The following is a 25989-nucleotide window of genomic DNA, read 5'->3' as shown; positions in this document are numbered from 1 at the left end:
CAAAGGAGGGTCTTCCAGGCTACAGGTAAATTTAAACATTTTCTGGTTGATAATTGGTTGAGTTTATCTGAAGACCTGGGATTAATGGAATGTTCAGGTTAAGATAAAGGATTGTGGGACCAAGTTTTATTGTGCAGAGGAAGCTCTCAGATAACAGACTTCACAGAGAGAGCAGGTTGTAAAATGTTTCTTATCAGACCTAAAAGGGTGCCTGGCTTTTAGTTGATTATCTGGTGGATCAGGAAAGGAAGGAAAACAAAGGGGCAAGGGGATTCTGTATAGAATGTGGATTTTTCTCACAAGAGACTTCGCAGGGCAATTTCAAGGCATGGCAAGGAAGTATATTTTGGGGTTAAATATTTTTTCCGTGTCTCATAATGTTGTGCTGGAGTCATATTGAAAAGCAAGTCACAATATATAGGGTCAAATAAAACCCATCTGATGAGAATCCATGGTTTGTAGGGCATGAATCCCCAGACCCCTTAAGTAGGAATTTGGGCAAGATAAAAAAAATCAGAGCTTAGTCCTCATTGGCAATGATGTTTGGAGGAAATAGCAGAGTCCAAATTGAAAGACATTATGCAAAACAGCGTAAGTGCCCCCTCCACCCACACTCTATTCCTGTAGGAAAGGGTACTTGATACTTCAAAAATGTCCATGTCATAAAAGACAAAAAAGGAAAGAGACAAAAAGAAACATTGTTGGGAGAATTAGGGAGATTTAGGAACTGTATATGTTATATAATAGTAATATATTTCTTGAGTGTAGTAATTGTATTCTAGTTATATAGGAGGATGTTTTGTTCTCAGAAGATTGAATCTCTGGCCGGGTGCAGTGGCTCACGCCTATAATCCCAGCATTTTGGGAGGCTGAGGCGGGTGGATCACGAGGTCAGGAGATCGAGACTATCCTGGCTAACACATTGAAACGCCGTCTCTGCTACAAAAAAAAAAAAAAAGTAGCTGGGCATGGTGGCGGGTGCCTGTAGTCCCAGCTACTTGGGAGGCTGAGGCAGGAGAATGGCATGAACCTGGGAGACGGAGCTTGCAGTGAGCCGAGATTGCGCCACTGCACTCCAACCTGGGTGACAGAGCGAGACTCCGTCTCACAAAAAAAAAAGAGAGAATCCTAAATCTTTAGGTATGAAGTGTCATGATGTCTGCAACTAATTCTCAGATGGTTCAGGAAAAAATGTCTGTGTCTGTGGAGGAGGAGGAAGAAGGGAAATATGGCAAAATATTAACAATTGGTTATCTAGATAAAGCGTATATAATAGTTGGTCGTTGTACTTTTCTTGTGACTTTTAGGAAAATTTAAAATTTTTCCAAAGAAAGTTGAAGACAGATTTTAATTACAATAAAATTTAAAAATGAAATAACATTTATTCTGTCTTATTGCTTTAGGTGAAATCCTTAACCCTGTTTGTCACCCATTATCCGCCCGTTTGTGAGCTAGAAAAAAATTACTCACACCAGGTGGGGAATTACCACATGGGATTCTTGGTCAGTGAGGATGAAAGCAAACTGGATCTACGTATGAAATATTCCTGCGGTTGGTACAAATATTGGTTTTCATGTTTGATAACTCAACGTTTGTTGGAACATGAACTTACTGCTTATTAATAATGAAAGCTGTGAATGTGAGCTATAAATAACATTTGTCAAGATTCATTTTTGCTAAGCTTTAGGTCAAGTAGAATTTACATTTATCCATGCTATCTCTGAGTCCTTCTCTGATCTTCCTTGTCTCATTTGTCGTGGCAGCCCTTTTCTCTTTCTTTACAGGAATAGGGTGTGGGTGGAGGGGGCACTTAGGTTTTCCTCTTAGTGCCTTGGACTCTTACATGATTCATCTCAGTATAGATGACAGTCAACTGCAGAATATAATTAGTCATCTTTTAAAAATGCCCAATATTTTCCCCAAAATATCATTTAACTTACTAAGGGCCATATACTGTACTGGACATAGGTTTTTATTTTAATATTATAAGGAAACAATCTCAGACAGGTAAAGTGGTTTGACCATGTCAACCACTTAGATGGGGGCTAAAATGAGCCTAGAATTCACTTCTGCTTCTGGGTACTCTTCTGTGCCCCTCTGCTGGAGCTGCTATGAAGGAAATCTACAATATTTTTCCTAGTCTTTCCAGTTACTGGTGTCACAGAAATGAGACATTTTATGAAAAAGAACACCATTAGCCAATAGCAATAAATTTAAGTGCCATAAGTAATACAGTAGACTTTAGCATTTTTTTTTTCTGTTCAGTAGTAATTGTTTTAAGCTACCATCCTGTAGACCTGTGGTGGTTTGCGCAGTTGGTATGCTACAATGGAAAATCCATCATGCAAGATATCTCGGAGTCCAAATTTTATTTTGGAAAAGTAATAGGGATGGACCTGAAAAAGAAATCAGGCAACTGGCCCAAATGAAACAAAGCACTGGGCCTAAGATAAATGTAATGTTAGGCAGTTCCTGCTTTTCACTACCATGCAGTCTTGAAAAACACATCATAAATTCTCTCATGGAGGTAGTTTTGTATCTACTAATCTGCAACTAGGGTGACAAGAGGAGACTTAAGCTAAAACCCTTGGGACAAAGAGAATAGAGTTCACCAATAGGGAAGAGGAGGAGTCAGTGCCACTAATAAGCATTTGATGTGAACTGAAAACTAACCCAGAGCATTGTACCTTTCCCTTAAATGTTCTGGGCATTTTATTTTATTGATTTTAACTTTTGTGTTTTGTTCAGATGGGGCATCACTGTCATCCAGGCTGGAGTGCAGTGGCACGATCACAGCTCACTGCAGCCACAACCTCCCAGGCCCAGGTGATCCTCCCATGTCAGCCTCCCCAGTAGCTGGGACTACAGGCGCACACCACCATGCCTGGCTGATCTTTGTATGTTTTGTAGAGACAGGCTCTCACTATGTTGCCCAGGCTAGTCTCAAACTCTTGAACTCAAGTGATCCTCCTGCCTTGGCCTCCCAAAGTGCTGGGATTATGGGGACGAGCTACCTTGCCTGGCTGATTTTAATTTTTATCAGTGAACATAATTTTTAAAATTCAGTGGTGCTAAAAGGCTCTACCTGACAAGCTTCCATCCCTTCAGTCCTTGTCCTTCCCCATCCTAGTCCCAAGGCAACTACTTTCAACACTTTTCCCCATTTCTGTTGTATTTCTAAGTAATATGCATATTTTCCTGTCCCTTGATTCATGAAGTTGACTATTGTCATTGTGTTAATTGAGAATCTTCAGTTTTCCCTTCCTCTGTCCTTCCAATGTAGTCATTTCACATTTATTGTATGTCATTCATATTTGTTATTTTCATTATTATTGCCATGCTAAGTATTGCTTACTGATGAGCCAAGTATGAGACAAGTACATTTCTTTTACAATGTTTTCTATTTTCTCAAAAATAAGAATTGACTGTCCTTATTTTTTCATTTTGTTTTGTTTTGTTTTTGAGTCTATAGCTGAATCTTCCTGTACCCTCCAATAGCCTCATAAAATGCCTCTCTAGATGTTTTTCCACACAACTGACCCTACTGGTTCCCATTTGTCCCACTGGGGCCCTTCCTCCTGTAGCCCTTTGTCCTCCTGCTCATCTGAACTGGCTGCTGTCTGGGCCTGCTGCGCAGCTGTCATCCCGAGCCTGCCTTGCCGGCATCCTAGGAGTTCCCTTACCCCTCTTCTAAGCATGTGATTTCAAGGAACAAAACACTCGGTCTCACAGTGGCTCAGACAAAAGGATGCAGTATGTATAATCCCATGTTCCATGAACTCCAGAGGAAGAGTGGGCTTCAGCGCCTCCTTTTTGCAATTCCCAGGCTCTGTCTTCCTACCTGGCCGGTTTTATCACCAGGCTAGCGACAATGACTGCAGCCCTTCCTGGCATCATGTCCAGAATGTCCAAAGGAAGAAAAGAGACAAGCATTTCCTGTTAACTCTTTCTTAGAACAAGGGAACTTTTTCTCAGATGCCTTCCAGTATCTCACGATTGCCTCATCGTATTTTCAGAATTGAGTAACAGGCTCCTTCCTAAACCACTCCTTAGCAGAGGATGGCAGGGGCGACTTTGATGGGCTTAGGTAAATCAGGATCCACTTCTGGAGCTGGCTTTGAAGACCCAGTCCCCTGAGTTAAATGATTAGGGAGTTAATTCCTTATAAAACCAAGGTTTTCTTAGGGGTGGGATAAATGTTGAATTAGGCTACTACTAATATCAACTAAAGGAGGTAAAAGTTTTGAGATTTTTCATGAATGAAAATGTTTCACACGCTTGTTGGCCATGTGTTTGCTGTCTTTTGAAAAGTATCTGTTCATATCTTTTGCCTACTTTTTAATGGGTTTGGTTTTTTCTTATAAATGTATGTAAGTTCCTTGTAGATGCTGGATATTAGATCTTTGTCGGATGCATAGTTTGCAAACATTTTCTCCCATTCTGTACGTTGCCTGTTTACCCTGTTCATAGTTTCTTTTGCTGTGCAAAAGCTCTATAGTTTAATTAGGTCCCATGTGTCAGTTTTTGCTTTTGTTGCAATTGCTTTTGGCCTCTTAGTCATGAAATCTTTGCCCATTCCTGTGTCCAGAATTGTAAAAGCAAAACATCACTGATTATTAGAGAAATGCAAATCAAAACCACAATGAGATACCTTCTCACACCAGTCAGACTAGCTATTTTTTTTTTTTTTTTTTTTTTGAGACGGAGTCTCGCTCTGTCACCCAGGCTGGAGTGCAGTGGCCAGATCTCAGCTCACTGCAGGCTCCGCCTCCTGGGTTTAGGCCATTCTCCTGCCTCAGCTTCCCGAGTAGCTGGGACTACAGGCGCCCGCCACCTCACGCGGCTAGTTTTTTGTATTTTTTTAGTAGAGACAGGATTTCACCGTGTTAGCCAGAATGGTCTCGATTTCCTGACCTCGTGATCCGCCCGTCTCGGCCTCCCAAAGTGCTGGGATTACAGGCTTGAGCCACCACGCCCAGCCCAGACTAGCTATTATTAAAAAGTCAAAAAATAACAGGTGCTGGTGAGGTTGTGGAGAAAAAGGAATGCTTATACACTGGGTGAGAGTGTAAATTAGTTCAACCATTGTGGAAGACAATGTGTTGATTCCTCAAAGACCTAAAAACAGAATTACCATTCAACCCAGCAATCCTATTACTGTAATAGCAATCCTATTGCAATTTATATACCCAGAGAAATATAAATTGTTGTGTCATAAAGACACATGCACACGTATGTTCATCACAGCACTATTCACAGTAGCAAGACATGGAATCAACCTAAATGCCCATCAACGGTAGACTGGTTAAAGAAAATGTGGTACAAATACACCATGGAATACTATCCAGCCATAAAAAAGAATAAGATCATGTCCTTTGCAGGAATATGGATGAAGCTGGAGGCCATTTTCCTTAGCAAACTAATGCAGGAACAGAAAACCAAGTATTGCATGTTTTCACTTATAAGTGGGAGCTAAATGATGAAAACACATGGAAACGTAGAGGGGAACAACACACACTGGGGCCTACTTAGACAGGGGAGGGTGGGAGGAGGGAGAGGATAAGGAAAAATAACTAATCTATACAAGGCTTAATACCTGGGGGATTAAATAATCAGTACAGCAAACCTCTGTGACACAAGTTTACCTCTATAACAAACCTGCATATGTACCCCTGAACTTAAAAGTTTAAAAAATATATATAGCTTCCATGTTCGAATTTATAGTTCAGCCAGGATTAGAATTTCAGATTGAAAACCATCTCACTCAGAATTTTGAAGCAGTGCTCCACTGCCTGCTGCCTTCCAGTATTGTTCCTGGCTGTATCTGTGCTTCATCTATTACCTCTCCCCCAACTTCTCCTCTTCTGTATGAGATAGAGGCCATTGCATAGGTCATCAGTAAAATGCCCCACAGGTCTTTTGGATGGCTTCTAAAATACTCTATTTCCCATAATGTGATAGGTAAAACAATGGACAAATAGTTAAGAAACCTGTATTTTAATATATTCCAATCTGTATGATCTTGGACAAGTCACCTAACTTCACTAACCCCTAAATTTTTATGAATCTGTTCTAAAAGCAACTTCAGAAATTATTTGTCAGCACACATCTCTTGAATAACTGCTCAGAGAAGTTTGGCTTAAATATAAATCTTGCTAAGTTTCCCTATAATAAACAGAAACATGAATTATTACTTCCACTGACTCAAAGCAGTGCCAGGTAAACATTTTAATAATGTCCATTTAAGAAATGGCCATAGCTTGTAAGTAATTACTTCCTCATCAAGAACTTTTGCTGTGAACCTGTAAAGAAACAGAGTTTTACTCATAAAACAAGTTTTATTCTCTCCCATGTGGCTTTTTCTGACTCCATATTTCCATCCCACCAGCACCCCAAGCCCCTCTCCTGCACAGAGGGTAAAGGAGTACATAATTACAAAAAGAGATCCCCCAGGTGATTATGGAAGAGTGGTCACGTTCTTTACCTTGAAGGTGTGAGAACTACCATAATGTAAAGTGGAGACCAGCATATAATGACACACTCAGCAACTGTTTGTGTGTTAACAAGGTATTCAGAGCAGTGAAATATTTTATGTAAGTTAGCTATATTTTGTAGCTATATTATACATTATATAAGAACATTGTTACAACTATCTCTCATGCACTCTCTATATATGTCTACATATATATATACACACACACACACACACACACAATTTGCATAAAAACAAAAAAAAATTAAAAGTCATCTATAGGCCAGGCACGGTGGCTCATGCCTGTAATCTCAGCACTTTGGGAGGCCAAAGTGTGGTCAGATCACCTGAGGTCGGGAGTTCGAGACCAGCCTGACCAACATGGAGAAACCCTGTCTCTACTAAAAATACAAAATTTAGCCGGATGTGGTGGTGCATGCCTGTAATCCCAGCTACTCAGGAGGCTGAGGCAGGAGAATCACTTGAACCCGGGAGGCGGAGGTTGCGGTGAGCCGAGATCATGCCATTGCACTCCAGCCTAAGCAACAAGAGCGAAACGACGTCTCAAAAAAAAAAAAAAATTACAAATTTTTAGGTAGGGGGATTTTATGGCATTTATTAGGCTCTCAGAAAATACTGGTGGCTAGCTGGATGGATAGATGGACAGACAGACAGATGAATGAATCTTGTTTAGAAAGGTCAGCATGGGGTCTAGATTATATTGGAGAACTGGAGACAGGGAGATCAGTTAGGACTAACACAGTTGAAGTGATAAACTATTTTTCTGTCTTAAAGATAAGAAATGGCTTTTTTGATTGCCTATTGCTTTTCACTTCAGTCTTAGTCTTGTGAACTTTGAAGAGGAACAAAAAGTTATCCAGGTTTGCAGGCACTGGGTTCTAGCTGCGTCTTCCCTAATCTGTTCCCACCTACTTACGCACCTGTGTTCCTCAACTTTCATTTGGGGGCAAAAGGTACTCTCGGTGCCTTGTAACGGAAATTTGGGTCTGTGTTTCTGAGTGAGTTGGTGTTCTTTCCACCTCCTACTTCAGCACCCACCCTTGGAAAGCTCTTATCTGTCTGCTGCCGAATTCTTAGAGGAGGGCCAGGAAAAATCCATTGTCCTTTTTCTCTGTTGTGTTCAGTCTTTGGCTTTTTAAATTGTCACTGATAAAAGAAGAAAAGCATACACATCTCTCAAATGAAATAATGGTTGAGAAAAAGCTCTTAATAAACTCATAAGTATACTGGGATTATAGAAATCTTTGTAACTCTGGCCCACCTTGGACATTTTTGCAGCACAGTGCACATTTTGCAGCACAATTATATTGAATTTCATAATAAAAGTTACATAATATCCTGAGCTGCTTTAGCTTAAACTACATGCAGTGGTTTATTATAATTATTGTACTTCATTATGTCCCAGTTCTTTCAAAGTTTTAAGTTCATGTGTATGTATATATGACAGGCTGGGTCCTCTAGGAAGCAGATTCTGAGATTTGCATTCAGGAGGTTCACTGGGAGTGCTGGGCTGTGTTATAGTCAAAAGGCTTCAGCCAGCCCTGCAGAGAACTCTGAGGCTAGAATCGTCCTTCAGAGTTACCTCAACTTGGGGTGAGGAGGATAGACCTCTATACCTTTATTAGTTTTCTTTATTCGTTTGGGGTAATTTGCAAACAGTGTGCAACAGATTACCCCCCAAAGCATAGCGGCTTAGAACATGTATTACCTCATAGTTTCTGTGAGTCAGGAGTCCAGGGGCAACTTAACCACACCTCTAAGGCTGAACACTGTAGCCCTATGAGAGATCCTCTAGTTCGGTTCCTCACAGGGCTACAGTCAGTCACTGATCAGGGCAACAGCCATGTCAAGGCTTCCCAGCCCACACGTGGCTCTTGCCAAGCCTCCCAATATCTGCTTCCAAGCCTACTCATGCTGCTGTTGGCATGCCTCAGGCTCTCGCCGACTGTTGGTGGGAGACATCAGTTTTGTCCATGTGAGCAGCTCCATAGACAGCCCACAACATGGCGGCTGGCTTCCCTCAGAGCAGGCAGGCAACAAAGTGAGCGTACCCAAGTCAGAAGCCACAGTCTTTCTGTAACCTAATCTCTGAAGTGATATCTCATCACTTTTGCCATATTCTGTTCATTAGAAGTGAGTCACTGGTTGGGAATGACACAAGCATGTGAACACCAGCAGGCAGAGGTCTTTGGTGGCCATCTTCGAGGCTACCTACAACAACCAGTCACTGGCTGCAGGCTGCCCCAAAGCGAGGTGTGGTCTTGGGTGAAGCCCTCCCTTCAGCTGCAACAATTTCCAAAGAAGGCAAACAGTCGAGGGTTGCAGGCCAACAATCTGTCTGACAGCTGAGGGAATAAACTCTTTAGTCTTAAGAGGGATCTGGGTGGTACTAAACAGAATCCAGTATGTATAGCTCTTAGTTAAACTGAATATTTTATAAGCCAGAACATCTCAATCCTGTTATTTAAACTGACCAACATGTAATATTTTCTTATCTGTTTTTAAGGGAGAAATTATAGGCCTGGCACTGTGGTTCATGCCTGTAATCCCAGCACTTTGGGAGGCCGAGGTGAGCGGACCACTTGTGCCCAGAAGTTCGAGAGCAGCCTGGGCAACATGGCAAAACCCCATCTCTAAAAAAAAAAAAAAAAAAATTAGCTAGGCATGGTAGTATGCACCTGTAGTTTCAGCTACTCTGGAGGCTGAAATGGGATAATCACCTTGAACCTGGAAGGTTGAGACTGCCAGTGAGCTGAGATTGTGCCACTGAACTCCAGCTTGGGCAAGCAAGTTAGACCCTATCTCAGAAACATAAAAAGGAGAAATTATATTGTATCAACCACATACTAAGATCATTCTCATCCCGGCGCAGTGGCTCACGCCTGTAATCCCAACACTTTGAGAGGCCGAGGAGGGAGGATTGTTTAAAGCCAGGAGTTCAAGACCAGCCTGTGCAACATAGCAAGACCCGATCTCTACAAAAAATATTTAAAAATTAGCCGAGTGTGGTGGCATGAACCTGTAGTCCTAGCTACTTAGGAGGCTAGGCAGGAGGATTACTTGAGCCCAGGAGTTTGATGTTACAGTAAGGTATGATCACGCCACTGCACTCCAGCCTAGGTGATAGAGCGAGACCCTATCTCTAAAAAAGTAAATAAATAAAATCATTCTCTTTTTAATATAGATGTTCAGTTCAAATTTGCAGTGAATCATTTTTGAAAACTATTTTAAGTGAGCTAAAAGGTCCTATATGCACACAGCAGTTTCAAAACAGTATTTACCCTTTTCTTGACATATCAAATTAATAAATGGATCTAACAGGCAAGTAGGAATAGTGATTTCAGATTGTATGATTTAATAAAGTTATGAGAATGTACATGTCCTTTTTAATCCTATAATTTATTTCAGCATTCAGGCACAGATTTGATCTCCTTTCTTTATTTCACAGGCGAAGAACAAGTCCCTGATTTTGTCACCTTCCTTTACCAAATAACTAGAGGAATTGCAGCAAGGAGTTATGGATTAAATGTGGCTAAACTAGCAGATGTTCCTGGAGAAATTTTGAAGAAAGCAGCTCACAAGTCAAAAGAGCTGGAAGGATTAATAAATACGAAAAGGTCAGAGTGATTATGCTGCATTTTTTCATTTGTAATGAATCCTTCTAAGTTGTCCAAGAAAGAGGAGTGTCCTAAAAATGAACATCAGATCTACTTTTAAGCACCTCTTCAAATGTTCTGAACCATTTAATTATGATGAAGTGAAAACAGCCCTTGCAAAGCTCAGGTGAATTCAGTGCGTCTTCATTAGATCATTAAGTTGCTAAATTGGTTTTTCAGTCATTTTTATAAAGAATTAAGTTAACTCCTTAATATGTGCCACATTAGTTACTTTAAAGATTCTATTATGCCAAAGGTTACTGAAGATATTGAGAACCTACAGAAAATTTATTTTATTCATAGATTTTATTCAGATATGCAACAATTACATCCAGAAATCCTATCAAAATATTAATGAAATAGTACTACGTAACAGGCAATCATAGTCGGTATCCACATGTCACTTATTTTGTAGACTGTGACAAATTTTTCATTCTAAACAGGCTTCTGTCACTTTAAATGCTTATGGGAATACTTTCCACCTTTACCCTTGCTATCCAGCTAGTATGTAGTCAGTATATAAATTAATCTTAATGTAAACCTGAGATACACTTTGAAAGAAAGATATTCCTAGGGAAATATCATATTCGTAAATTACACCGTTTTGTTTCCCAAATATAAAATTCTGAACATAAGCTCCCCATCCACCTACTGCCCCACCCCTGCCATACTTGGGGAGCCTGATGTGCTGGGTACATTAGTACCCTGGTTGATAACCATATGACCATGATGAACAGATTGTTAATTGAATAGAAAATCTTGGCTGGCTAATGGTGGTCCCTATGTTATACTCCAAGAATATTCTTTAATATTTAGTAATAATTCTGGGAATTATTACCAAATTTCAATATTGAAATAGCAATGCCTGTCATACTAGCTAAAGAAACAGTTGCTAACTTGTTTACAGTAGTGCAATTAACTTCTCTTTCTCTACCTCCTCCTGTGCTTCCGCCTTGCACTCTTCCACTTTGGTGTACTGTAGTTGACCAAGCCCAGAGTGCTGGGCTCTACAAATGGCACACAGCCTCCCCTAGTGACACTCTTTTCTGGCTCATTTCCAAATCACAATGCCAAAACAGAAGTAAAGTGGCATAATCAGTGTCAGCCTATTTCTGTTACAAGCCAGATTAATATAAAATTTTTCCTGAGGGAAAATTATCTATGAGAATTTAAAAATAAAGTTAGCCCTCTTCCTCTGCAAAGTGCAGAGACAAATTAAACTCTCTTTAGTTGCCATATTATTATTGTTCTTTTTCTCTGAAAAAAACCTAGAATAAAGCTTTACTACAAAGGATATATATATACAAGATAGCAATAAACTGTGTCAGTTTCTGAATTTGCTATAGAAATATATGCAAGATAGCAATAAAATATGGCAATTTCTATATTTTCATATATTCTTGTTTCTGCTATATAGCCTACAAAGCAAGAGCAAAAACATTCACAGATTACTCATAACTCTTCCAACTAGTAAGTGACATTTTGAAATCTATGAAGTTATCTTGACAAGATGAGAGAATTATTAGAAGATGTTGCATTGGGATAGAATCTGATCATTTATCAAGATACTGTATTTGTTATTTTACCTTTTTTCTAAAAGTGCTTATCACATCAATTCCTTTGGCCAGATCAAAGAAATCAAACTGAATCTTGGGCCTTAGTGTGGATTTGTTATAATAGTTGCTATTTATTGGATGGTTACTGTGTGTAGAAACCATTCTGAGCAGTCATTTGCAGCAGCCTAGACACTGTGCCAGCTACTCTTCTCATCGCTTTACATACATTATCTCATTTCATGCTTATGGCAGCCTTATCCTCATGGTCTAGTTGGGGAAAGTGAGGCCAGGAAGGACAGGACACTGACCCAGAGTCACACAGCTCGTTGATGGTGGAGCAGTAATTGGAACTCAGATACTCTAGCTCCATACCCTAAATACTCAATTGGGTTGCTATTCTGCAGGAAAAAAAAAAAAGTAAGTCTGTGTTACGCTGGCATTTTACTCTTTAATTAGCTTCATTGTCTTCGGTTGGTGTTACTTTTCATCCTGGGAACGCTTCACAGGAGTTTCTTGTCTCCAGGTGCAAATAAGCACACACCACCAGCCTCTAGCAGAGTTTGAAGGAGGAGGAGGTCAGGCTCTCCCCTCTGGGGCTGGCAGGGGTAAGGATTTTAGGAGAAAGCACAAAGGCAATAGTGGCAATTGGTAACCTGGGTCCTTTGATTATAGTAGCAGCTCTGAAAGCTCCTTTCACCAGAAGGGTGACACTGACGCAGCTTCCTAACTATAGAGCCTGCCCGGTATTCAAATGTTGCAGACTTTTCATAGCTTCCGATGAGATGTATTGTCTCCCAGCAGTTTCATTTATTAAATAAGTAGTATTTTATTTTTCCCCAGGAAAAGACTCAAGTATTTTGCAAAGTTATGGACGATGCATAATGCACAAGACCTGCAGAAGTGGACAGAGGAGTTCGAAATGGAAGAAACACAGACTTCTCTTCCTCATTAAGACTACATTTGTGAACAAAAAATGGAGAATTAAAAATACCAACTGTACAAAATAACTCTCCAGTAACAGCCTATGTTTGTGTGACATGTGAGCATAAAATTATGACCATGGTATATTCCTACTGGAAACAGAGAGGTTTTTCTGAAGACAGTCTTTTTCAGGTTCCTGTCTTCCTAACTTTTCTAAGTATAAACACTCTTCAATAGACTTCCACTTTGTAATTAGAAAATTTCATGGACAGTAAGTCCAGTAAAGCCTTAAGTGGCAGAATATAATTCCCAAGCTTTTGGAGGGTGATATAAAAATTTACTTCATATTTTTATTTGTTTCAGTTCAGATAATTGGCAGCTGGGTGAATCTGGCAGGAATCTCTCCATTTGAACTAAAATAACTTTATTAGGCAACCAGTTTATCCACCAAGAACATAAGAATTTTTTATAAGAAATAGAAAGAATTGGCCAGGCATGGTGGCTCACGCCTGTAATCCCAGCACTTTGGGAGGCCAAGGCGGGCAGGTCACCTGAGGTCGTGAGTTCAAGACCAGCCTGGCCAACATGGCAAAACCCCATCTCTACTAAAAATGTAAAGTACCTCTCTACTAAAAATACAAAAAAATTAGTCGGGCATGGTGGCGCACGCCTGTAGTCCCAGCTACTCGGGAGGCTGAGGCAGGAGAATCTCTTGAACCTGGGAGGTGGAGATTGCAGTAAGCTGAGATCACGTGACTGCACTCCAGCCTGGGCAGTACAGCAAGATTCCATCTCAAAAAAAAAAAAGAGAGAAAAGAAATAGAATTATCAAGCTTTTAAAAACTAGAGCACAGAAAGAATAAGGTCATGAAATTTAAAATATTAAATATTGTCACAGGATTAAGCAGTTTAAAGACTGTTGGATGAAATTATTTGTCATTTGTTTGAGTAATAAATATTTAATGAATGCTTGCTATAGATGATGGTATGTCCCATTGAATTTTCAATTTTCAAGTGTTTGGAAATTGTCATTTTTTTAGGTGTAGTTATGAAATTAAGGTTACCACTTTGATCAGCGCTATACATAGAAGTGAACTTGTTCATTTAGGACCTTGCTATTCATCAATATATCAAGTGTATGATCTTCCCAGTAATGAGCCTTACAGCTTAGTTGATTCATAACAGTGCTCCCTTCCTGCAAATTTAGGGTAACACGTGCTCACATGTGTCCCTGGGTTTTTTACAGCACTTACAATCTGGCTTCCCAGATCCATGTGTTCTTTTTGTTTCTAAATATATGATCTTGCACAAAAGCTCTCCATCCTATTTTCCTCTCTTTTATTATTTCTGCTCAGTTAAATGTCTTCCCCACATTTGATGGACATATTTTTAATTCCTCCTTCTGGATTATTACCTTCAGTGATCCCAGCAATGACCCCAGACACAGGAGTCAATACAGCGTCCCCAGGTTGTGGCTTCACTTTTGAGTCAGTCACTTTTTAGCTATCAGACTCCCAACCTTATTGGAGTTAGAGTATGATGTAATTTGATTGATTCTACCACCCCTCCAGAAATACTAATGTATAGTCAAATTCTCAAAACTGTCAAAATAGAGTTAGTTGGAATGTATGCTTTAACTTTTAAAAAGAACAAAATTGTTTCAGTACTCTATATAACTGTAAATGTCTTATATTCTTTCTAACAAGATTTCAAAGATAGTGCTGTAACCTACCTCACAGGGAGAAAAGGAGATGACTCCAGGAATGTGATGCCCATGCCAGAGGGAGCTGCAGGGACCAGCAATCACTGGTAATGTCCAGGTGGACATCTGGCGCCACCTCTCCCTCTTGCTTGGTCCAGGCCAGCATCAACACTGAAGCAGGTAGGGGTTCCAGGAGCATTGTGTCCTGGCAGTGGCAGCACACAGTGTCTGGCAGCTGACAGCGCAGAACTTTACAGGGTAGATTCTCCAGCATGAGCAGGACGCCAGCCAGGCCGCCAGCTTGCGGGAGCGCAGGCCTCCTCTAAGCTGGGGAAGAGATCAGCACAGCTGAACTGCATTTCTAAGTGAGGCTCATCCCCAGCTGGGTTACTGAGATATTGGAGGAAACGTTGAGGCCAAATCCCAGTCATAAAGACTGCATAAATGCCATGGGGAGGTAGGCAGAAAGTTGCAAACAGTTGTGTTTGTATTTCAGATGACTATCTTGGGGCTGCAATTCTAAGGTTAGATATAACCACACAGGTGAGAATAGGGCTGTTGGTGCATGGCAGGGGCCCTTCAGATTCCCTCTGGTATTGCACAGGCATGAGCATACTTCAGATGGAGACTGGGGGAGACGGGGCTGACTGGTGGCCAAATGTCAAGGAAAGCAACTTTTGAATATGATGTATTCCTTTAAGTGACTTGTCTGTTTTTAGCCGTCACATTACAAATTAAGAGCTAGTGATTCTGCAATAACACCAATTCCTCGAAAACCTTCTAAAGTCAGACCAGTTTAATAATTCCAACCTTAGGGGAAAAAAAGCCAAACACATTTTAACAAGTTTCAACTTTGACCTTTCTGTTGCTTCATCTCTCCTCAGTGCTGTCTATTCTATATAGTTTTTAAAATATTCTTATTATATAACTAGTATAATAGTATTTGAAAATTCATGGGACTATAATTTATAATTTAAAAAGAGAAAGGAAAAATGAGTTTTTAAAGTTAAATTTTATAAGTTAAAAATAAATTTAAAGGCTGGGTGTGGTTGCTCACACCTGTAATCCTAGCACTTTGGGAGGTCGAGGCAGGCAGATTGCCTGAGCTCAGGAGTTCAAGACCAGCATGGGCAACACGGTGAAACCCCGTCTCTACTAAAATACAAAAAATTAGCCAGATGTGGTGGCGGGTACCTGTAGTCCCAGCTACTCAGGAGGCTGAGGCAGGAGAATTGCTTGAACCCTGAAGGCAGAGTTTGCAGTGAGCAAAGGTCATTCTACTGTGCTCCACCCTGGGTGACAGAGCAAGACTCCGTCTCCAAAAAAAAAATTTAAAGGAAAAAAAATGTAAAAACCTAAGCATTTGAGTTACTCAGTTTGTCTCAATGTTTCTCAGTGCTGAATATGAAAATCAAATGATTCCCATTTGAATCATAGTCTTCTGGACTGAGATCCAAGCTTAGTATTCTTTTATCAGCTTTATTGACATAGTTAACACACTGCACAGTTTATTTAGAGTGAATAATTCAGTGGGTTTTTGTGTATTCACAAGCTTGTACAACTGTCACTACAATCAATTTTAGAACATTCTTACCACCCTAAAAAGAAACCCTGTACCTAGTAACTGTCAGTCTCCTTTCCTCCCCAAGATCCTCAGCCCTGGACAACCCCTAATCTTCATTCTGTCTCTATAGATTTGTCTATTTTGGACATTTCCTATGAATGGAACCATAGAATATGTGGTCTTTTGTGTCTGGTTTTTTTCACTTAGATGCAAGATTCATCTGTGTATCAGAACTTCATTCTCTTTAACTGGTAAAAAGTATTCCATTTTATGTATATCTTACATTTTAATTTATCCCTTCATTAGTTGACACACATTTGGATTGTTTCTATTGCTAGCTATTATGAGTAATGCTACCATGAATATTTGTGTACAGGTTTTTATGTGACAAGGCATAATGTTTTTTGAAAAGCTCCCCTAGTAATTCAGATGTGCAGTCAGGTTTGTGAACCATTAGTCTCAAAGATGACAAATGACTAAACAATATTTTTAACTGAGTTGACAATCATTTGGTCTGTTTGTCCTCTGCTTTGTCTGTCACTTAGGGCAGAGCATGGCATACTATAGACCCTAATTAATATTTGTTCAAATGGAAAAGAAAAACCAACCTCCTTCAGCTTAGAAACCCAATGAAAAGATGTTTCTTTTCATAATGAAGGCACCATTTCACTAGGGATTCAAGATCCATACAGAAGTGTGCTGTATCTTTAGAAAAAAATAAAAACTTTTTCAGACCATTTGTCCAAGTTTGTGCCTGTTGTCATCATGGTGATGGTGATGGGGGCTGGTGAAACACTGCGCACTGCATGAATGCCAGAGTGAATCCAAAATGTTCTGTAAATTAATGGTGACTGAATCCAAAATGTTCTGTAAATTAATGGTGACATTTATTGAGTTCTGAGATCAATATTAATTACTGCTGTGCTTTGTAATTATAAAAGGGCTATTTGATGTTTCACACCAAGGATATGGGTGGAGAGAGAAAAGAACTTGTAGTACCACCATCTGTGGTTTCTAACTTTGTAATTAAGGCCAATTCCTCTGTGGAACATTGTAGTTATTATATATCATGATTATTTGGTTTATTAATATCCAGGGAAGTACCACAGTTTAAGAGCCATTCATTCTGGTTTACTTGGGAAGTCCTATTCTCTACCTGTTTTGCTGGCATAATTATTAAAAAGCCTCTTTAACTCAGAAGTGTCCTGTTTTGGATAATAACTTATACAGTTACCCCAATTATAGGTGCTATTCCATAGGCACAGTTACTGACTTGCTACATTTTGAATGTCATCTAAAAAAAAAAATCATTTTTTTTTTACCTATTGGATGAACCAGTTTTCCCCCCAAACACCTGCCAGTTGTTTTTGCCTGTTCTTGATAAGTGCTTTGTATTGTGGCATTTAGAGGCTACAGCTCTGCTAATTGGTGTGTTAGAGCTTTACTACTTAATCTTTCTTGAGGCTAAATCCCCGAAGATAACATGTCATCTGCCTTGTCTCCATGAAATCATGGTGAGGAATGTGCACCTACATACTTTGTGAGACACGTGGCAAGACTGTCTGCCTGCGGAAATAATTATTCCTCAGGAGGAGGAATTGCCTCTAGTTCTTTTGTCCTTTGCTCAGATCCTCTCTTCATTGCCTTTGGCTATCTTTTTTTCTTTTTTGACAAAAGGGTATTTTGTTTTCACATCAGAAGAGAAATACTGTTTGCCATCTTCACCTCTTTTTCAGCTTCAAGCCCCTTATTCTTAATCCTACTTCCAGAAAGCTCGCTTTTGGAGGTAGGAATGTCTTGCCCTCTATCAGAAGGACCAAAGGAGTTTCTTAAATGCAGATTTCTAGGCCCCACCTTAAAGCTACTGAATCTGAATCTCTGAAGTTGAGACACAGCAATACCAGTGTTAATTTCTGTCATCTCTGCATCATGTTCTCTCACCTTTTCCTTCCTCACAGGGCCAGTGATCTGGTTTCCAAAGAAATTTGTTAAAAATCATATTTCTTGGTTCATGACTGCTCTTTTAAGATTCTATCTGATTTACTGCATCTGATGTGGGGTCTAGGGAGCTTCATTATTATTTTTAAAATAAACTATTTCTTAGAGCATTTTTAGATTCAACACAAAATTGATTGGAAAGTTCAGAGAGGTCCCACATACTCTCTGCCCAAACACACCACCTCCCTCACTATTGACATCCTGCGCCATGGTGACACGTTTGTTACGGCTGGTGAACCTACATTGTCACACTATCACCCAGAGTTCGTAATTTACATTGGAGCTCACTCTTGATGTGGTATATTCTATGGGTTTGGACAGATTTCTAATGACATGTAACCACCATTATAGTATCATACAGAATAGTTGTACTGTCCTAAAAATCCTCTGTTCTGTCTGTGCATCCCACTCACCCCAAACCACTGGCAACCTCTGATCCTTTCACTGTCTCCATAGTTTTGCCTTTTCCAGAATGTCATATAGGTGGAATCATACAGTAGGTAGTCTTTTTGGACTGGCTTATTATTCAGTTAATAACATGCACTCAAGATTACTCCATGTCTGTTCATAGCTTGATAGCTCATTTCTTAGCACTGAATAATATTCCATCGTCTGGGTGTACCACAGTTTATCCATTTACCTACTGAAGGACATCTTGGTTGCCTCCAAGTTTGACAATTATGAATAGAGCTCTGTAAACATCTGTGTGTAGCTTTTTACGTGGACGTATGTTTTCAGCTCATTTGGATAAGTACAAAGGAGTGCGATTGCTGGTAAATGTTCTGTTTTGTAAGAAACCACCATACTGTCTTCCAAAGTGACACTGCCATTTCACATTCCCATCAGCGATGAATCAGAGTTCCTGTGGCTCCACATCCTTGCTAGCATTTGGTGGTATCAGTGTTATGAATTTTGCCATTCTAATAGTATGTCGTGGTATGCCATTATTTTAACTTGTATTTCCTGGATGACACATGATGTGGAACATCTTTTCATATGCTTATTGGTCATCTATATCTTATTCAGTGAGGTGTCAAGCTCTTTGGCTCATTTTTTAATCTGGTTATTTTCTTATTGTTGAACTTCAAGTATTCTTTGCATATTTTGAATAACAGTTCTTTATCAGCTATGTTTTTTATCATCTGTGGCTTGTCTTCTCATTCTCTTGACAGTGCTTTTCATGGAGCAGAAGTTTTTTGTTTTAATGAGGTGCAGCTTATCAGCTCTTTCTTTCTTTCTTTCATGGATCATGCCTTTGGAGTTGTATCTAAAAAGTCATTGCAATGGCTAAGGTCATCTGGATTTTCTCCTCTTCTATCCGCTAGGAATTTTGTAGTTTGCATTTTACAATGGTCTATTTGAGTGACTTTTTTGTGAAGGGTGTAAGGTCTATATCTAGGTTCTTTTTTAATAGACTTTGTTTTTTAGAGCAATTTTAGGCTCACAGCAAAATTGAATGGAAATATAAAGAGGACACTTGATTTTTAAACTGAGTATCCTAAGTGATTCCTTTGCAAATAAAGAATCAAGTTTTAAAAAGCACAGCCATATCGCCTTCAAAATGTTATTCATCAGAAGAGGCCACTTCTGCAAATAACAGTGGGCCTTTAATTTCTCCAAGCTTTTTAGATTGCTTTTTAACAGAATATCAGGCAAAAGCAAACATTTAAATTGCATTTTTGTGTTATGAGATTTAAAGGAGTGTCTATGAAGAGCAGGCATAATACTTCAATCTGTTGATAAACTCTACAAGAATAGTATTTTATATTTTAAATGATATTTGAATCATTTTACAGCATTATCAGGAAAGGAGGTAACGAAAATATTCCCAAGCACTAAGTCTGCTTCATGACCTTGCGCATTAAGTTTTCCAGCAATCAGTAGCTTTGGTATTAGCACACAAGCCAGGTTTCTAAACTATTATTTCACTGTGGGTACAAAAGCATGATAGAAAAGAGTCGTTGGCCAGGTGTAGTGGCTCACACCTCTAAACTGCTGGGAGGCTCAGGCAGGAGAATTGCTTTAAGCCAAGAGTTTGAAACCAGCCTGGGCAACATAAGAAGACAGACTGTTTTAAACACAGAGAAAAGAGTTGTTAATGAACCCAGGAATTAACTGATACTTCGTAAGCAACAGGCGTATGAGTCCCTGTGTAAATGAATGCTGATCAGCAGTGGATTAACTTATACTGCAATATTAAATGCTCCTAAAACAATCACTCCTGTATTAGAAGCCTTGCAGTAAGGTTTGAATTAAAAAAAAAAAAAAAAGCCCTTCAGTTCTCTTGTAGTGAGAAAATGCAGTTTCTTATTTGTGGGAAGGAATAAATTGGATACGTTGAAATAGTAACTTTCTTTTTTAAGGTTTTTCCTTTTTTAGGCTCGGGGTACATGTACAGGTTTGTTATGTAAGTAAACTTTTGTCATAGAGGTTTGTTTACAGATTATTTCGTCACCCAGATACTAAGCCTTGTACCTAATAGTTATGTTTTCTGTTGCTCTCCCTCTTCCCACTCTCCACCCTCAAGGAGCCTCCAGTGTTAGTTGTTCCCCTCTGTGTCCATGAGTTCTCATCATTTAGCTCCCACTTATAAGCAAGAGCATGCAGTATTTGGTTTTCTGTTCCTGCCTTACTTTGCCAAGGGTAATGGCCTCCAGCTCCATCCATGGTCCTGCAAAGGACATGATCTTGTTCTTTCTATGGCTGTATAGTATTGCACGGTGTGTATGTACCACATTGTCTTTATCCAGTCTGTCATTGATGGGCTTTTGGGTTGATTAGTAGCTTTTTGAATGGTAACTTTTTACAGAAGTACCAGAGACTTCAAGTTATCTGATTTAAATGTAAGAAAGACATTTGCTAGTGGCAGTTGAGTATAGGTCATCAATTGCAAGACACCTAATTATATTCAGGCAGTTTGTGACTGGCCCTAAACCAGAAGAAAAAATGTTATATAAATGCTCAACCATAGCTAAGACATTGTTAAACTAAAATGATTCCTTCAGAGTGGCAATTTATCATAAATCTGGTCTAAATGAATAATTGCAAACTTAGTAGTGATAGATTCTCATAAGTTGCAAGAACAGAAAAACACTGGGGGATGCATTGCAAAGTAAAACAGAAACAAAGTAGCCTAACTGGGGCTTATGGAAGAAAAGAAATTGGAATCATTTTCAGAATACAGCATAGTTTGATTTCTGTTATTTTGTCACTCTATCCACAACAAGCCTCCTTTCTCACTGCCTCTGTTTCTCTGGGCTTGGCGGCTGTTCCACCATTATAGACAATCAGTTTCTCTCTATCTTCATTTTTGCTGCATCTGCCATTACTGACTTTCTGCTCTGTTTTCTTTTTGTTTTCTGGCCTTGTGCTTTCCTCTGGCTTAACTGACTTCTTTCCAAGTGTCTCTGTTCCTGCTCCCCCCTACCAATTTACCAATTTCTTTTTTTTTTTTTTTTTTTTTTTGAGACGGAGTCTCGCTCTGTCACCCAAGCTGGAGTGCACTGGCCAGATCTCAGCTCACTGCAAGCTCCGCCTCCCGGGTTCACGCCATTCTCCTGCCTCAGCCTCCCGAGTAGCTGGGACTACAGGCGCCTGCCACCTCGCCCGGCTAGTTTTTTGTATTTTTTAGTAGAGACGGGGTTTCACCGTGTTAGCCAGGATGGTCTCGATCTCCTGACCTTGTGATCCGCCCGCCTCGGCCTCCCAAAGTGCTGGGATTACAGGCTTGAGCCACCGCGCCCGGCCCAATTTACCAATTTCTTACTTCCTTTATTCTTCAACTGTTTAGGAAGGCAGACCTGATTGGTTGTGTTAATGATGGTAGTTTCTGTTGTACAGTTTTTGTCTGGGGCCCCCACATGGACAGCCAGCTAGCGTGGAGAGTAGCAACCCCTGGCACGGAATTCCCTGCCTATGGCCTTGTGAATTTATGATTCAAAGGTCCTAGCAGCCCAGTGTGTCCTTCATTTCTTTCTGTACTTGCTCATGCTGTTTCTCCCTTCTCTCTTAGTGAACAATTTATAACTTCCTGTGTGGTGTCCTTTGCACCTGCCTGTACCCATCACCCTCTCACATGCTACCTCCCACTCCTCTGTCTTTTCTTATTGTCCCAAACCTATGATGTTTGTTTCTCTGAAATGCCTTTCCTTGGCTTCCCAATGGCTCTGAACTTGCTGAGCAACTTATAGCTTTGGGGTAGAAAGGATTAACTTGGATCCAATGGGTTGTCTTAGGTGCGTGTGTGTGTGTCTGTGTGTGTGTGTGTGTGTGTCTGTGTGTATTTTAATCACTGAGTTTCATTTTACTAAGAAGAGAATCTAAAGGGGAACCAGAAGGGCCATCTTTTTTTTGTTTGTTTGTTTTGTTTTGTTTTTGAGACGGAGTCTCTCTCTGTCGCCATGCTGGAGTGCAGTGGCGTGATCCTGGCTCACTGCATCCTCTGATTCCCTGGTTCAAGTGATTCTCCTGCCTCAGCCCCCCACATAGCTAGGATTACAGGCATATGTCACCACGTCAAGCTAATTTTTGTATTTTTAGTAGAGTCGGGGTTTCACCAGGGGCTGTCATTTTTTATGACATGTATTTTTCACTGTAGTCAGAGGAAAGAAAAATTGTTCCCCTTAGCTCATGATTTCCACCCAAAATGAGGATATGCAAAGACAGCACTAACTAGCCTTTCTTTAGGCTCCAAAGATACTCATCGGACTGTGACTCACCTGATCTTTGGTTGAAATATGAGTGACACAACATATGATATACATTCAACTGAGGCTCCATGGCTCAGTACAAACAGCACTTCTAGTGCTGGCCTGCCACTTAGTATCTTTAAAAGAGTCACAAAGATTTAGACAGTTGTAAAACCTTCAAGCTGTTGGGGTTGTTTTGAACAAGTTCTTAGTTACAGACCACAGAACATACTCTCTAGTTTATGAAGACAGTAGTTTATTATGGGGTCTATTTAGCTTTCAGAGTTTCTACATGAGCTAAAGGATCAAGCCTAGACATTTTATGAGAAGCAGTACGGTCAGGATCAATGACCCACTGTACTGTGCCAGTAAAAAGTGCATTGCTACCACCTCTCCTTTGCTGCTCACAAAGATAATGACTAGGCACCAAACGCCCCACTGCAACTGTTGGCAGAAAAACCAAACTCCAAGATGATACCTGTCTGAGCAGCCATGGTCTTCCATTACAAAATTCAATTCTTCCTTCCAGTTCTTGTCCACAAGAAAGAATCTGACAAAGTTGGAGTCCTATTGATTGAGCCACTCTGTTATATCTGTCATAGAAGTTATTTTGTTTCTTCTTTTGTTACTGAGTTTTGTTTCACTGTGGTCAGAAAATATCATCTATACCATTTTGACTGTCTTAGAAATTCTCCTGTTATATTTCTTTAAGTGTTCCCTGAGTGCTTGAGTAAAAGGTGCATTTCCTGTCCTCAGGATATAAAGTTGTATGCATGTTTATGTAAAATTTTATAGGGTTAGATCAGAGGTGGGAAAACTATAGCCTATGGACCAAATCTGGCCCACTGCCCACTTTAGTAAATTAAGGTTTAGTTTGATTACAGCCATGACCATTTGTTTCTATAGTGTCTGTGGCTGCTTTTACACTACAGTTGAGTTGAGTAGTGCAACAGAGACCATATGGTCTGCAAAGCCTAAAATATTTATTATTTGGTTGACCCTTATATCAGATCCTATGTAAATTGATATAAATCACATTTTCTATGTCCTATTTTATAATTATTTTATTTTATTTTGAGATAGAGTCTCACTGTCACCCAGGATGACTGCGGTGGTGTAATCAGGCTCACTGTAGCCTTGACTGCCAGGCTCACGCCATCCTCTTACCTCAACCTCCTGAGTAGGAGTAGCTGAGACTACAGGCACATGCCACCATGAGCAGCTAGTTTTTGGTGTTTTGTAGAGATGGGTGTCTCGCTCTGTTGCCCAGGCTGGTCTCAAACTCCTGGATAGAAATGATCCTCCCTCCTCAGCCTCCCAAAGTGTTGGGATTATAGGCGTGAGCCACCACGCCCAGACCCTATTTTATGATGATTTTAATCATATGAATTATACTCTGCAGATTATCTATATAATTTTCCCCTCAAATTTGTTTAATTTTTCTAGAACTAAGAAGCATATTAAACCTGATACTTCCTTATTTATGAAGTTTTTGTCTTATGTACTTTGATGCTTTTTTATTTGCCACATAAAGGTTTATGCCAGTTATATATCTTCATTATAGATTACACTCTTCATCATTCTACTGTAACCCACATTGTTCCATTTAATGCCTCATGCGTTGCATTCAACTTTGCCTGATATTAACATGATGACCTACTTTATTTGGGTTTGCATTTGCCCAGTATATCTGCACCAAAACTGTTTGGTTTTGTTTGTTTGTGTGTGTGTGTGTTTGTTTTTTAGTCCTAGTGACTTCAGTATGTCTCTTGAAGACAGCAGATAGATAGATAGTTAGAAACTCTGACCCCTTTTTTTTTTCTTTTGAATAGGTGAACTTATCCTTTATACATTAACTGATACAACTGATATACTTCTGGGATCCTGTTATTTTTCTTTTCTTTTTTTTTTTTTTTTTTTTTGAGACAGAGTCTCACTGTGTTGCCTAGGCTGGTATATAGTAGCATAGTCTTGGCTCACTGCAACCTCCACCTCCGAGGCTTAAGCAGTTCTCAGCCTCAGCCTCCCAAGTAGCTGGGATTGCAGGTGTGCGCCATCACATCCAGCTAATTTTTTGTATTTTTAGAAGAGACAGGATTTCACCACATTGGCCAGGCTGTTACCAAACTCCTGACCTCAAGTGATCCACCTGCCTCGGCCTCCCGAAGTGCTGGGATTATAGGTATGAGCCACTGAGCCTGGCCCTGTTAGTTTTCTTCTTACATGTCTTTGTGAAGGTTTTTATTCTTCTGTTTTTCTATATGGCCCCTTTTTGTTTTGCCCATCATCCCATTAGTTCTGTTGGGATTGTCTTTATAACTGAAAACAATCATATGTTTAAGTTTTTATTCTTTTAATACTACAGGCCCGGTGCAGTGGCTCATACCTGTAATCCCAGCACGTTTATGTTGTTGTTGTTGTTGTTGTTGTTGTTATTGTTGTTATTGTTGTTGTTTGGGATGGAGTCTTGCTCTGTTGCCCAGGCTGGAGTACAGTGACACAATCTTGGCTCACTGTAACCGCCACCTCTCAGGCTCAAGTGATTCTCCTGCCTCAGCCTTCCAAGTAGCTGGAACTCCAGGCATGCACCACCATGCCTGGCTAATTTTTGTATTTTTAGTAGAAGCGAGGTTTCACCATACTGGCCAGCTGGTCTCAAACTCCTGACTTCAAGTGATCCGCCCGCCTCGGCCTCCCAAAGTGCTGGGATTACCGGCGTGAGTCGTCATGCCTGGCCTAATTCAGAGCTTTGAGAGGTCTGGAGAGGCAGATCCCTTGAGCCCAGGAGTTCAAGACCAGCCTGGGCAACGTGCTAAAAACTCGCCTCTACTAAAAATACCGGAAAAAAAAAAAAAAAAAAAAAAAAGCTCAGTGTGGTGGTGCATGCCTGAGTCCCATGAGGTGGGAGGATCACTTGAGGCCAGGAGGTCAAGGCTGCAGTGAGCCATGATCACACCACTGTACTCCAGCCTGGGCAACAGAGTGAGACCCCATCGTCCCCCCAACCCCCCCCCACACAAAAATATGTGTGTGTGTATATATATATACACACACACACGTATGTATGTGTATATATATACACACACGAGTGTGTGTATGTGTGTATAAAACTACAGAAAAATATGTGCTGCCAATTCTCTTACACTGATTTCCTCCTATCTCTTTTGGCTCCCTTTTTGTTGATGTATTCTGGATTTTTTTCTACGTTCATTATGCTTGAGTTATTCTTTCTCTTTGTAACATTAGCTTTTCTTCAAAAATTTATGACAGTTATAATCTATTTGGTATCTATACTTACACATATTTTTGTGTTTATGTTTAACTAGAAGTGATGCTTATTTCTAGCTTTTCCATATCAAAACTTTCCTGCAAGTTCTTTATTGTGATGCATCAACTTAACTGGATTATATC

General features: G+C 40.0%; 1 protein-coding gene across 3 annotated transcripts in view; it reads left to right on the top strand.

The window, feature by feature from the left end:
• Positions 1-15279, top strand: part of MSH3 (mutS homolog 3) — a 235572-nt gene extending 220293 nt beyond the window's left edge. The window contains exons 22-25 of one of the 3 annotated variants that reach the window (XM_033179255.1): positions 1404-1551; positions 9000-9062; positions 9942-10110; positions 12546-15279. In XM_033179255.1, the coding sequence (XP_033035146.1) occupies positions 1404-1551; positions 9000-9062; positions 9942-10110; positions 12546-12657 (492 nt within the window). In that variant the 3' untranslated portion in view covers positions 12658-15279. Of the gene's footprint in view, positions 1-1403; positions 1552-8999; positions 9063-9938; positions 10111-12545 lie in introns of all 3 variants that reach the window. The other 2 variants (XM_033179257.1, XM_033179256.1) reach the window with 2 other exon arrangements.
• The last annotated feature ends 10710 nt before the right edge of the window (positions 15280-25989 follow it).

This window comes from Trachypithecus francoisi, unplaced genomic scaffold (assembly GCF_009764315.1).
Source record: "Trachypithecus francoisi isolate TF-2019V2 unplaced genomic scaffold, Tfra_2.0 Lachesis_group2, whole genome shotgun sequence".
Taxonomy (NCBI): domain Eukaryota; kingdom Metazoa; phylum Chordata; class Mammalia; order Primates; family Cercopithecidae; genus Trachypithecus; species Trachypithecus francoisi.
Note: the sequence above shows the minus strand (reverse complement) of the source record. Positions and strands in the feature narration are given on the sequence as shown.